Below are 15,529 nucleotides of genomic sequence, written 5' to 3'. Positions count from 1 at the left end.
TTGTTTTGTTTTGTTTTGTTTTTCCTGTCAGGCATGCGGTCTCTGTCACATACACACACACACACACACACACACACACACACACACACACACACACACACATGTGCACACACACACAGACATACATATGTGCGCGTGCGCACACACACGAACACACAGGACATAGAGTGGTTACCCACAGTCTCAGGGAGAATCTGGGCCAACTCATTTACCTCCCAGTGATGAGGAAGAACAGAGTGAGGATGACTAGAAGAGTGAATCCCCCGACGGCCGCCGTGGCTATTACCAGGATCTGCCCTTGCTCTGCTGCCATGTCAGAAGCTGAAACGTAGATAGCAGATAGGTGACACTTTGTCGTCAGTATGGTGATGGTTATTTTTTGTAAACATATATTAAATTTGACTTTTATTTTAATAGGTATCTAAACAACCCAGCTGAGATGACGTCATCATACACAAAATGAAACTTTCATCTTTTTTAAAACAATAACTAAAGTATATGAATTCTTAATGCTTCATTTTAAGATTGACTATGAGTTACCCTGAACAGGCTTTGTAGACTCATTTGGCATCTGTTTCTACAATATGGAAAGACGATGCTGTCATTCAAATTAATAAATTAATGTAATTTATATTTAATATGAATTTCACAGAACTAAATTAAAAAACAAAGGTCTACATTCTTATTTTCACAGTGTGCAAAGATATGTGTGTGTGGACATGTGTGTGCAAATATATGTGCATAAAATAGATAATAAGTGGTGGAGAAAAGATTATTTAAGTTCTCTTTTTCTTTTTGAATAAAAAGGCCAGATCACATCTAATAACAGCATTCCTTTGTGCGTGCGTGCGTGCGTGCGTGTGTGTGTGTGTGTGTGTGTGTGTGTGTGTGTGTGTGAAATACAATGTTTAGTATTATTTTTCAACTTGACAGAACCTAGAATCTTCTTAGTGATGCTACTAGGCTCTAAGCCTACATGTGGGGAATTATTTTGATTACATTAACATTAATTGTGAGTGGAATTATATCATGGGTTGGGATCCAGGAATGAGTAAACGGAGAAGGAGAACTGAGCCCCAGCCTTCATTTGCTTCCAGCTCCCTGACTGTGGTGTGGCCAGCTGCTTCAAATTCTGACTTCCAGCCTTGACGTCCCTTCCTACACACTGGAACTGTGAGTACAGCAAACCTTTCCATAATTTACTTTTCTCAGAATATTTTAACATACAAAGAAAGAAATGAACTAATACATGGCAAATCCCGTCTCCCCCTTGTGTGTGTGTGTGTGTGTGTGTGTGTGTGTGTGTGTGTGTGTGTGTATGTGATTTGAATTGGGGGCCTTACATATTATAGAAAAGAAAATTCTTGTCTTAAAAACTGCAGCATCTACATGTCACTGATCTTTCATGGGTCCTAAAATATATTGATTGGTTCGGTTCATCACTGTATTCCATTCTCTCTATTACTGTCTTTACACAGCATGTGATAGGAAATTGCTTGTATATAATACAGAAATATTAGAATGAGTCCCTTAGCATGTATAATTGATGTGTGTTAATTAAAGACAAAAAAATAGTGGTAATGAAAGTGATACACAGAGCAGTTCAAGAGTTTCCTTTGTGTAAACTTATGGCCCTCATTCAAGCTTCTAGGTTTTAGTTTTCTTTTCTTTCCTATGCTAGAAGTCTACATAATAATTCCGCCATCTATAATCTAAAATATCAATAAATAGGCCCCATTAACATCCTTAGCTTGACAAATTTTATTTTATTTGTGTGTGTGCATGTGTGTGTGTGTGTGTGTGTGTGTGTGTGTGTGTGTGTGTGTGTGTGCATGTGTTGTATGGGTATGCACCAGTATGGGCCCCAATGTGTATCTGGAGATTTGTATATACAGTCCACAAGCTTTCATGAGTTTTCCTTTCTGTTCCTTGCATCTTCCTGGAAGGGTACAGTGATGGCTTTGCTACTGCATCCAGCTTTCATAAGGGTTTGCACAGCCTCCTCTACTAGGGAGAATCAACTGTTGGCTTCAGTAAGAAATCATTTAGTCACAACTTAAGAGACTTTCTAAATGTAATAAAAAAAAGAGTCACATTTATTGAGTTTTCAGTTAAAGAAATTTATTAAACATTGGAATTAAATTTTAGTCACTATTATTTCATCAAAGTACTTCCAGGCTGTTTTTACAGTGTTGAGTTTTGACATATAATCTGTTCAAAGACAAGTTAAATAGTTGTATTTTATCCAGTAAATAATGGACTCAAGCTGTTTATTAGTTCTTCCCCAAGTTTTGTAATCTTCAAAATAGAACTGATATGGGAATTAATGGTGTGCTCTAAAATGTCATACTTTCTCACTGAAAATTATTACACAACAAATTTTTAAGAAATTGATGTTTCAGAAAACATTACAGTTTTGAAGATAAAGAAGGTGACATTTTTAAAAGACGACATTGTTTGCTTACAACTCCTGGGCTCATAAAAGATATAATCTAGTTCAAGAGTTTTCAGCCTAGAACAAATATTTTCATAGTAGTCAGGTCTCTAGTGATTTCTTGAGACTGTATTCAAAGCTTAGATGGAGAATAAGATTATGGAGTCAAGTGGCTTGTGAAAATCAGAAAGTTTGTCGTAGAAATTTATATTGATTTAAGTAATAACTTAGTTACCTAGTGGTTTCTCTACTATGTCTCCTTTTGCATGCATCTGATTATATGGTTATGAACTGGCTTGAATTAAAACTTTAATTGCTTAGCAGGATGTTAAATAAATGTGAAGAATGCACAGCCGTATACAATGATTTCCTAAACATGCATACTAGCAAAATTAAGCATGTCTGTATACAGAATAACATACACACGTGCTCAACACAGTTAAGTTGATGATGATGGTTAATGAATGCCACTATTGTACTGGGTATAAAGTAATGCAGACAATGAGGCTAGTATGAGTAGGGAAATGTGACAAATTTGACAATTATCCACACCACTTAGAGCCCTTAGATATTATTTAATTAACAGACATTTATGTTCCTAGGACAATGTGCAAAACTTCAAAATATTATTGAATGTATGTTTATGGTCTAAATGCTTATATCAGTACCATTGTGACCCCTTGTTAAATAGTTCTGTTATTTGTCCAAATCCACACACACTACACACAGAAAAACTGATAGTACAATACTGATTTGCCTGTCTCCAAGTCCTAGCTACTGACATGTTCTAAATGATCCTTTTCAGTCACAGGAGGACCTGCTAGACCCAGATTTTCTTTTATTCTAGCAAAACCACACGTGACCTTGTTTGCCCTTGATCTCAACTCTACAATGTGAGAATACTGAAAAAATGTATTTTTCACAGTCTACCAGAGAAATGTAAGAATTTTATTGTATTTTTCCATGAGGGTCACAATAAAATATTGGAAAGAACACAGTTTGCTATTTGGAAGTAAGAGGAATGCCCTGGGTCATTCCTACAGTCACTGTACTTGCTGTGTAGGTTCTATCTCCACTAGATTAGTGCTGATCCATCACAGAGCTCTGATTTCATCTCAGGGTAAACTTCAGATCCCTTAACTTTATTAATGAGGCTTTTTTCCAATTGGCTACTACAAGTCTCTGGCTTGTCTGGTTAAAGCACAGTGCATTCCTTCAGTTCCCTGAGGGAATCACACTTTACTTAGTGGTCAGTTCCTGATGGTTCTCCTTCATGGACACCCAGTTATTTGGAAAGCTTTCTCCCTGTTGTTTATATTTTATTAGCCTCTCAGTCAGATGTTGCCATAACCCTTTAAACTATACCGTGAATGAAAGTATGCTGCCCAAATTACCTTGTGGCAACCTGTCTCTTTTATTGGGATGAAATTTCCACCAAGGCAGGAAAGTTAATCACTGTGACATTGTAGTGAGTCCAGGGTGAATATACCTCCACTTGTCTCAAAGAGAAAATGTAAATACAAACCATATCTAACATGTATTATCTAGACAGTCTTAGATCGAACAGCAATTCTGGAGAGGAGACGACAAAGAGGGAGTGGCTGGAATTCCAGCTGGAGGGACATGGAACAGGAAAAAAGTGACAAAGAGTTCCTTCTCAGAGCCTTGGCGGAAGTGCGTTTTGTGTTCTGGTTGTAATCTCTTGTTCTAATGCACCAAATGTGTAATATAGTGAACAACAAAAGAATGTGGAGCCAAACCCATGTGACCTGATATGTGGTTGTAGCTTACTGAATACATTGGGAGGAGGAATTGAGTGGTCATGTGCACTGGCTAACTCTGATAAGAAACGGTTAGATTAAGCTAAGAATAACTCAAAACTGTCCTCCTTTTGACAATGAGGAAGATTTCTCTTAAACACAGCTGTCCCATGTACATGAAGGCAGCAGCCTCAGTACTCATTTCTAATTACTCTACACATTTTGGAGACGAGTGGAGAGCAAGAGTTACTATAGCAGTAACACATCTACATTTCACCATGGTCTGCAGAGCAACACTCAACAGTGTTTATTGATAATTGATTATACAACAAAAGCCAAGGTGACCCATGGGGAGACAGATGAACAAAACAAATGCAATTACTATTCTGGTGGACTGACAGGCCAGTAAGAAAATAGACAATGATCAAAAAAATTACAGAGGAAGAATTGTTGTTGCATCAGGGAAATGTGTCTACAGTGCTATCTGTATTGATTTGTGGAGTCCCATGCTAATTATGTCTAATTAGTTTTCTCAGAGAACTATAGGGAGAGCCCTTACCCTAAAACAACCATGGTGGGATCTGTGGAAATAAATAGGATTTATTCGTGACTCACTCATTGAAATATATTGTTTTGTTAACTACAAGAAGGTCATATTCTCCGACAAAAATAAGGGATTTAAAATATGTTTAATTTTATGGTCTTACAAGAACTACACTCCCTTAAGAAAAAAAATAATTAAAATATTGTGAATTTTGACTGAGTCAGTATATATAATGCTTGGCTTAGGTACGGGTGACATTAAATGAAGCTCTAGCTGTTTCTATTTAAAGAGGAAAAGGCAGAGTGAAGTCTTTCCATGGAATTTAAATTCTTACAAAAAATAGACTCTACGTTTTTAGAAAAGTGTGCGAGAAAAGTAATTTGGGTATTTTTAACTAACACATCTTCTTACACGGAGGCACATGATTCTGCCTCACTGTAATCAAGATTATTTTTTGTATTTACATTTCAAAGTGAAATGTGTTATTTGTACTCTGTGTCATTTTCTATGGAGGAGCATTTTGAAGTTAACTCATTTCTGTTGTGAACTTCTTCTGAAAGCTGCTGGAAGATATATGACACGTTTGGAATAAAGTACTTCTCAAAAACTGCTGCCCAGTGAAATGCATTTCTTTGTCATTTCACTGAAATGAGTTTTAAAAACATAACCTATATTTGAACAAATAGGCTGAGAGTAAAAAAAAATCATTGTAAGGTACATTGGCAAGTGACACATGAAAATTCCCTCCTTAAATCATATGTAGCAATCAGGATTCTAAATTATATAAGATGGAGACACACATCTAACCACATGCAATGGAGATGAATAGGTCTGAAAAAAAAAAACTCAATGCTACAAGCCTAGGTATGCATTAGAATATTATGTACAGATGAAAGGTAGTGTAATAAACTTTTCTGGAAGAAAAATACAGTATTGTAATTTTGTAGATTACATTGTTATTATCTTTCTTGTACACCTGGACTTGTAAACATGGTCCCATCTTGAATCTTCCAACAAGTCAAACTTTTTACTACCTCTTACATGGTGTCTTCATCACCACTAACATGCAATAAATCTGCCTGCAGACACAAAGTAGATGAGTTATGTATTTCTGTCTATCTGCCTTGCCACAGTGTGTTCTTCCCAACTTATTTCACCTAATGGGATAACTGTTCTTCAGAATATTATTTAAAATTTCTCATATCTTCCTCATTGCCGAGAAGGTAAAGCCATTCTTTCCTAGAAAGTATGGCTCAGAGATGGTTATGCACATCATGGTGGAGTCTGGCCTCATTGTCTTCCCACTATTTATCAGTATTGCCAATGTTCATCAATATTGCACTGCCATTTTCATGATTTAAGTATCCCTTAGTTTTGTCCTCATCCACTCCAATTTCCTACACGGTTTTCTCAGTTCATATTCACATCTGATCACCTTCATTTGAAATCAGCTAGATGGTATAGCCTTAATTATATAAAATGTAACTGAGTAATAGTAAGACAAAAAGGAAAAGAGCCAGAGATCTTGTAAAAGGCATCTCACCGAGGTTCATATATTAACAGTGCATAGAAGAGCATGCATTCCGCACACTAAGACTTCAGATTATTTATTGATTTTTAACCTTACAGCAACAGTATAGTAGCAATAGACAAGGAAGTAGAAAGGGAGGGAGGGACATAGAAGAGAAAGAGTTACACAGAAATGTCCAAAGCTAAGAGTACAAATAAATGGAGAACAGGCATGAAAATATGGCATAAGATTCTAAAATGTTTCCCACCAGGAGCTGACAGTTTAGTATTAAACAGACGTTTGTCTCAAAGAGGGGCAAAAAATGTATGTTATATCTCAGTGGCATAATTAATTAAAGTCAATTAAAAATACTTATTATGTTTTAGCAAGCCACTGTCTATGTATTACAATAACAACCTGCCTGCAAGATATGCCCACTGGTGCAATACAAACAGCCACTTTTTGCTTGGATTTAGCCTGCATCACAAGGTGGAACCCACTTGACACTGTTAATGAGGCCAATAACCTGAGAATAGATAGATCATGTCCCCTAAGGGAAAACCTACTACTATTATCCCTCTAAATGAGCTTAGTAATAAAGTGATTCCTAATAACATATTGTTATACACATAGAGCAGTGCATCCTTCAACCCTTATCAGAGAAGCTTCTTCTCTCAGTAGATGGCAATTAAAGCAGAGACCCACAACAGGTCAATGATCAAAAATAAGAGACATTGGAATGCTCAGTTCTAAACAGAATGTCTATATCACTTCCCTTTTCTTAGGGTTCAGGGATCTATGACGCAACATGCTGATGTGGATGGATTTCCATGGCGGGGGAGCCAGGACAACTAAGAAAGGCTGAGGGCTGGATACATAGTCTTCCTTAAGGAGGCATGCTCCAACTATTTATGCAACATAAAATGGTCATACTTGGAAACATACATGCAAGTAACATTATACAGACTGAGCAGGTTGTACTTACGTATTTAGGAATTATATATGTATAACATGTGTACACATACATATATGTATGTAACAATAACTAGTGAAAAAAAAGGCCATAGTTTTAAAGGAGAGGAAGGACTGATTTATGGAGGTTGGGATTAGGAAAAAAAAAGTGGGAGGGATAAATGATAAATTGTATTAGAATCTCAAAACATAAAAGGAATAGTTAAAATATTATAGGAAATTCTCAAAGAATATATTAAAAACATGATCTAGAAATACCATCAAGTCCAAGATATATCTTTTAAAAAGGAAAGAATGTGTGGATGCAAGGTTAGAAAAGCATGTCTGTACCTAGTATTTAAAGCTTATAAAAAATAATACTTAAAAACCAAATCTTTGGTTGAAAACTTCAACTATTAATAAATTTTGAGGATGTCAGTTTGGCAAATATCAACAACAGTTTAGATTCTTCAGTGCAGAACATGTTATCTTTCAACTTTCTAAATAACAATGGATTATCTTAATGTTCTAAAATGTGTTAAGTACTAGCAAATGTATAGTCATAAAAAGCAATTAAAGAAGTACATTCTCTGTGCAATGATAAAAGATTCTACGTTAAAGAATAGTAAGCTTGTCTGATTTCCCAAAAAATGTTAATTACTAAGCAAGCCTTAGTTTTGTATATGATCACTCATCGATTTGTTTTTGATCTAGAATCATTTAGTGAAAAATTAAAGGAAAATAATATGAATTAATTTCCCTCAGTTACTTGTGCCTAAGCTTTCACTGAATATTTAGAGAAAGCAATATAAACATGGAGTTGGATTAACATCTCTCCTTTATGATCATCCAATACTTGAGGTCATCTTCCACCACAAATATAATATCTCTAAGATTAAAACTCAAAGACAGAAAGACAAGAGATTCTCTCTTCCCCTCAGGTGAGCTGATTATGGAATTCTCAGCTGGTGGAAGCAAGCCTCACAGATCATCTCTGTTGAAGCTGAGGCTTTAGTGGGATTACTGTCTCCCAAAAGCAGCTTCACAGCGGAGCCTTTTCTACTGCTCAGCCACTTCTCCAGAAACAAAGCGAGTCAGTACATCAAACCACAGCTTCCCTGGAACACCACCAATCTCAAGACTCACTCTTCTCGATGCCCAATTTACCTGTCAGATAAAATGCCACATGACACAGGGATAATTGGAAAGTGTGAGCTTGGCACAACTTGATGGAGAGGAAAAGGCAGCAATAGGTGTACAGAGTAATGAAATACCTTTTTTCCCTTTTTTTTTCCTTTGGAAGAGAATTCTGTGTTCATTAATGAACTGCACAGATGCCTTGCCACATGCAGAGAATTTTCAAAATGAAAATTAATGATCACAGCCTTTGAACAACTGGAACTATTGTCAACACTTTAAATTTCTGCAATCTAATATGTAATCACCTGTCTTTCATAGTGTTCTTTGTAGTAGGCTAGTCTTTGAGACTAAGTTTTTATAATTGAAATATCTACGACTTCATATGTACATCTTTTACTCCTTTTTAAATGTCCAGTTCATAATAGCATTTCCTTACATATGCCACAATGTCTCATGATTACTGACTTGGGAATTTCTATTTCAAATATTATTTACTATGTCCAATTATATCATTTGTGGATATTTGGATATTGGTAAGCATTGAGGCATGACACTATAGGGTATAGTTTATTAATATGGGTCTGTATTTGGCTTGGGCTATTTACTCCTCATACTTTTAATGATGCACCTTTAACTATGCACATAAAACCCTTCTGAATGCTGTACTTACAAGCCTAAGATACTCACTGGCTCTGGGCTACAAGCACACCCCTCTCCGAATGATGAGATAAATTTCATCTCGTATTAATGACAATTACATTTGGACAGTTCCTTTTGAACATTCTTAAGTCGTCATGATTCAGGGAGTGATCAAGTCTGAACTAGTTACTGGTACACATACAGTAAGAACAAATTGTGTATCAAGTAAAATATATAGAGAATTCCCTATATCCCACTTTATGCCTATGCACACTTTATAAGGGGCATACATGCTAGAAAAACTATATATGAACTAACTTATCAATTGAAACACAGAAAGACCATCACTGTGACCCTTAGAAACCAAACTTCTCCTTTTCTTGACCATCATAAAAGGAAGTCCAAGGTTCCATTAAGTATTTTCACCACCTTGGATTGTTGTTCTGTTGCTGCATTTTCTGATATTTATTATTTTGTTGTCTTAAGGAAAATTTCTGCGTGGCTACATAATCTGTGTGGGTTTGTATTTCAAATCTTGAATAAGAGGTCAAGAACCTAGAAACACAAAGTCCTGACCTCAATCACAGTAGCATATTGATAAGCATATCTATGTGTTTGAGGCCTTATTTATTTATTTACTATTAACAGTAACCATTGTTTGGAGTAAAAAGCTTTATAACTAAATATATAAGTAATAGAAATTACAGCTTTCATAAGCCTTGTAAGTACTAAGATTCATTTACAACAAAATTTATTTATTTTTAGTAAATATATTTAGTTACAATTCAAATATACACATTTAGTTTTTTAAGAAAGGTTCAGAGCACTGGCAAGTTGATCCAGTGGATAAAAGGACTTGTTGTACAAGCTTGACCTGCTTTATGTTTCTGGAACCAATGGTGGGAGGAGAAAAGCAACTCTTCAAAACTGCTGCCTAACCTCCAAAGACACACACAGATATACAAACACACACACACACACACACACACACACAAACACATACACACGCATACACACACACACATACACACACACACATACACACGCATACACACACACATACACACGCATACACACACACATACACACACACATATACACACACACACATACACATACATACACACACACACACATACACACACATACACACACACATACACACACACACATACACACACATACACACACACATACACACACACACATACACACACACACATACACACACATATACACACACATACACACACACACACACACACACACACCATAGTACTTGTGCAGCTGTACCCATCATACCCCTACTACTACTACTTTTTATTATTAATAATAATTTTAAAAAATTAGCAAGTTTCTGGAGTACATTCTCATTCACTCAGTACTTATTAAAAATAATAAAAATTCTCTTCATTAAGAATGTGCTTGGAGCTAGACATGGTGGCACGTGTCTGTAATCCTAGCACTAGGGAGTCAGAAACAGGCCATCCTGTTCTGTGAGTTCAAGGCCATCCAAGTCTACAAAGTGAGTCCTGGATGGCCAGGGCTATATAGGGAAACTCTGTCTCAAAAGCAAAAACAATAACAATAACAAACAAACAAAGAATGTGCTGGGGCTAGGAATGTAGGTCATTTTTAGGGTGCTTTCCTTGCATGCTTGAATCTCTGAGTTCCATCCTCAGTACAGCATTAAATGTGTGTGGTGCCTCCGTCTCCCAAAGTTCAGGGACCATCTAGGAAGAGGAGGTGGAAAGATAGTAAGAGCCAGAGGATAAGCGTAGGCAAAAGCAGTGTCTTCTGTAGATGATGGAGAGGATGGGGCTGATGCATTGATAAACTCAGGGCAGCTTCACAGGACCTCTACAAGATCAAGCCAATTAATGCTCCAGCATAAAGAGCAGGGTATCAACAGTCCCTACTCATACATGTGGAAGTGTTTTCTTTAAGAATGTGGTTCCTGGTAAGTTGACCATGTTCTAGGGGATGCTTCCAAACCCTTAAAATCTATGCACAACACATTGGACTGGATGAGTCTCTTAGGGTTTCATTGCTATGAAGATACACCATGACTATGGCAACTCTTATAAAGGGCAACACTTAATTGGGGATGGCTTACAGTTTCAAAGGTTTAGTTCATTGTCATCATGGTGGGAGGCATGAGAGTGTCCAGGTAGACATGGTGCTGGAAAGGAGCCCAGAGTTCTGCATCTTGATTCACAGGCAGCAGGAGGAGACTGTGACCCACTTCTTCCAACAAGGCCACACCTACTCCAACAAGGCCACACCTACTCCAACAAGGCCACGCCTACTCCAACAAGGCCACACCTACTCCAACAAGGCCACACCTACTCCAACAAGGCCACACCTACTTCAACAAGGCCACACCTACTCCAACAAGGCCACACCTACTCCAACAAGGCCACACCTACTCCAACAAGGCCACACTTCCAAAAATGCTACTCCCTATGAGTCTATGGGGCTCATTTTCATTCCAACTACCACAGTGAGTGATTAGAAATAAAAGCACACCAAACTTGGAGGACGTCAGGAAGTGTGAAGTAGATCTAGTAAGACGTAGGGAAAGAATTAGGGGGCGAATATGATAAAAATACAGTATATTTGTGTATAAAATTCTCATTCAATTAAAAAATATTTTATTAAAAAGTAAAAACTGGCATGATCTTGCATGCTAGTAATCCAAGTGTTTGAGAGGTGGAAGTAGGAGAACATAAGTTACAAGAGATCTCAGGCCATTCTTGGTAACATAGCAAGTTTAAGCTAACCTGGGCTACGTGAGAGCCAGTCTCAAAAAAAAATTTTTTATTATGCTTTGTGGTAAGATAAGAGTTTATAAGGTAGACACTAAAAACATAGTTTCTCATTCTCATAAAAGTTTCTCTTTTGTAGCAGAAATAGATAAGTAAACCTAACAGAAACCTAATAAAGTTATGTAAATATAGATATATGTGAGGGTCATAAAGAAAGAGAGAAGGATGACTTGGTTGTTTAAAAGCAAAGGAAGTGGTGATACCTTGGCTCAAATCTGTAATGCTGTAATGAGTAGAAGAGTTAAACAGAGGATTCACATCTATCTGCAAGAATTCATATATATATCAATCAAAATTACAATTTTGAGTAAGCTGACATATCTTCCCACCTGTGTGCTTAAAAGTAACAAAAACAATGTGATGCTGACAACTGCCAGTTTACATTTCCTTATCCACCTTTGCCCATCACTCAACTTTCTTTTCTTCATCTTGGTCTATGTTTCAGACATATCAAAGTACGTCAAACAAGTCCTGAAGGTTCTGTTCCTTTTTGTATGTTTGGGCTACTTCTAATGAAGTTTCCCTAAAATAGGATGTCCTCAGGGCACGTTATCCGCAGGGGAATTATCCTGGGCTGTGCTGAGTCTCACAGTAATTCCTTTATTTTCTATGTGGGAGCAAAGTCGCGCTTGTCATTGACTCGGTTGTGTTTCTGTTACTTGAGGTTGAGAATACCATGAATAATATTTAATGTAATGAATTTGGGGAAAATAATCTAATTGTATGCACAGGAAAGGGTATAGAATGGGAGATAAAGAGGCCCATTTCTGCCTTAACATTAATAACTTCTCATTGTGTATTATATTGTTCTTTAGTGTCATGATTTTCTTTGTACTTTGATGCTAAACACAGTGTTCACATATGTTTTCTCATGCCTGAATGGACAGAACTGGAGGGCAAGGGAGAATGAGATGATGATGATGATGATGATGATGATGATGATGATGATGATGATGATTTATCTTTCTAAAACAGCCTTTCGTTAAAAAAAAATTGAATGGCTCACTGGATACACAAGCTACACTTAATGGCAGGCCCAATGCTCAGCAATAAATGGCCAATACAAAATGAATTTGATGGTATTATTAGAGGTGTTTTGTTGTCTAAGGCTCTGTCTGGGTATTTTTTCCCCTTCAGGTCTTTTGCTTATGTATCATCATTTCTGATTTTGTGTCTTTGTGGGGTTTTTCTCTCTGTGTGAATATGTGTGTCTCAACATCTATATTGTTTCTTCTTTGGCTCTCTCTCTTTCCCCTTTTTCTTTTTCTGCTTATTTTGTCCAATTCAGGCTTGTTTGCTTTTATTTTATAATATTACTTTTTTCTTCTCTTGCTCTTTTTTTTTTACATGCCTGGTAGTTTTCTAATGAGAGATACTAACAAAGGGTGTAGATTTGGTTAGGTGGGAAGACAGGAACGATCTGGAAGGTGCTGGGGGGGGCTGGGAAATCATAATTAGAATGTATTCTATGGAAAATATATTTAAAGTTAAAAATAAAGTTATATGTAAAGAAATGAAATTTAAAAATAAGCAAATAAAAGAAGACAAAAATATTAAATGTTCTGCCAGGATGGGCTCCAATTTACTTTTTCTGAGTTTCAGATCAGAAATCCATGTTTGATGCCTATTTGACAGCTGTAATGTTGATTTATAAACGTGACAAGGAGACAAAGACAAACTAAAACCAAATGAGTAGACAATACTTTGGGGTGTAGCAATGTTACTAGTTAAAAGTATGATGTGGTTGAGCTGCCCAAATAAAAAAACACAAAAGAATAAAGTTACCATCCAGATCTTAGGGCCAAATAAATCAAAGCCAGAGAAAGGCTGCTGCTCTGTCTGATATTAGTTTGAATTGACCACATTTGTTTATATGAGTTGTGAAAAAAATGTTCCTAGAAGCACAGGTCACTAACCATCCTGGGCCCAGTGTCCCCTAACTTGCAGACCTTCTATTCCTTAAGTAACTTAGATCCCAGGCATCTAACAGTGATGGAACAGCTGTCTGCCAACAGACAAAGAAAAAAAGAGGTGGCTTTTGGGGGGGGGTAGTAAATATCCCTTTAAAACTGAACTAAAGAAGAAAACATCCTCAACATTTTTGATGTTATGTAATAGAGACCAGTATTTTGCCTTATTTATTCAGATTTAAACTAAGATCCTCATTGACAGAACAGCGATGTTAGGAAAAAAAAAATCAGTATTGGCCATCATGGGAAATAGGAAGATAGCCTTTAAAAAGACCCTGCTATGAATTTAATTTTTCAACAACTAGAATTGATTTAAGGACACAAATAACTCTGCTATCCTATTGCTGCCAGGAAAAAAAAAAGAGCATCATCAACTTTATCAAACCTAAATTCATTTTCTTTGGCAGACAAAAAGCAATTGATCACAGTTCTATGCAACACGAGGAGCTATTTCTGTTGTGTAATGTGGACGTGCCCACAGCTAATACCCGGAAGCCTGCTCCATAGTGACACAGCTCATCAGAATTTTGTCTGTGGGAGCATATTCCTCGGGTTCTTTTTGATGACTCAGAACACCTGCTTTGAAAAATTTCCAGGCCATTAAGATCTTTTCCCATGGTATCCCGTGGTGTGAGACTTTGGGCTCTCAATCTACTGTGTATCTAATTGTGGGAGCCGTTTCAAGGCAGAGTCCTAAGGAAAATAGCTTGCCGCCTGTTTCAGAGTACATGTGGGAGATTTTATTTTCACTTTGGTATAAATATTTGTTAGGGATCTTGATATTTATAATAAAAGAAATTCAATTTCTTTTCATCTTACTTGTAATAACTGACTTATTTATTGAAATAACAATGAGAAACATTACATTTAAAACTCTCCATAAATCCTAACCTCTGTTCTGGACTTAGTGGTACACTTGGGCTCTCCCAGCCCCTGGGATGTGGAGGGAGGAAGACTGAGCCTTTGAGGCCACCTTGGGATACACCTACTTGAGCCTTGTTAGCATCTTCCAGGGCAGCTAGTTAGTCTTGGGTCTTACACGGCAGAAATTCTGGACACTGTTCAGTCTCTGCCACACAGTGATAGCATCTGGGTTCAGTGTGGGGATCTGACCACAAAGAGGAACAAACACATTCTCATTTTCTTCAGCTTGGACCATGTTGTTTGGGCAGTTTTGGAGTGGACAACCATGACCTATTAGGGCATTAACATCTTTTCTTAGAACACAAGCATCCTCTCCTCGACTGTGTGGATTAAGAAGAACATTGGTAACTTTATTTCTGAAGATTTTCCAGGGTGTTTCTGTTTTATACCTTTGTGAGGCCTTAGAGAGAGGTCATAGGTTAAATCATGGTATGCTTGTTATACAAATCAAAGGTTTTGTATAATTTTGTATAAATACAAATAATTTAAGGTTAGTCTAAGTTCCTGAGAATAATGGACCATTTAGAAACAACATGAAATATGATTCTACTAGTTTTCTTGGTATAAATTTTTTGAAGTCCTTATGTATAAAATTTAAGTAATTTTGTTTTCTCCCTTCATTCTCAATATGGAAAAAATCTCACTTGACTATTGACATTTTGCCTTGGCTCTCTTCAAGGCTATAGACAGAAATAAACCAATACAAGTTCTGCATTTCTTGACAAACTGCCTGCAATCATATTCTGAGTGTCGTTTATCTCTTTCCTATAGCATCTGTGCTCTGTGTGAGCAGGGGACACTGCTAGTCTCTGGCTGCTGTCCAGCGGGT

General features: G+C 36.8%; 1 protein-coding gene across 5 annotated transcripts in view; it reads right to left on the bottom strand.

The window, feature by feature from the left end:
- Nucleotides 1–15,529, bottom strand: part of EPHA6 (EPH receptor A6) — an 896,620-nt gene that overhangs the window by 270,517 nt on the left and 610,574 nt on the right. For all 5 annotated transcript variants that reach the window (XR_014783005.1, XM_084801064.1, XM_084801065.1 and 2 more), the window contains one exon: nucleotides 213–321. Coding sequence is in view for 3 of the 5 variants with exons in the window: in XM_084801064.1 (XP_084657190.1) it covers nucleotides 213–321 (109 nt within the window). In the remaining 2 variants the exon portion in view is untranslated. Of the gene's footprint in view, nucleotides 1–212; nucleotides 322–15,529 lie in introns of those variants that run through there.

This window comes from Acomys minous (assembly GCF_964271855.1).
Source record: "Acomys minous genome assembly, chromosome: 11".
In the NCBI taxonomy this organism is placed as follows: Eukaryota; Metazoa; Chordata; class Mammalia; order Rodentia; family Muridae; genus Acomys; species Acomys minous.
This window is presented reverse-complemented; position numbering and strand designations above follow the sequence as displayed.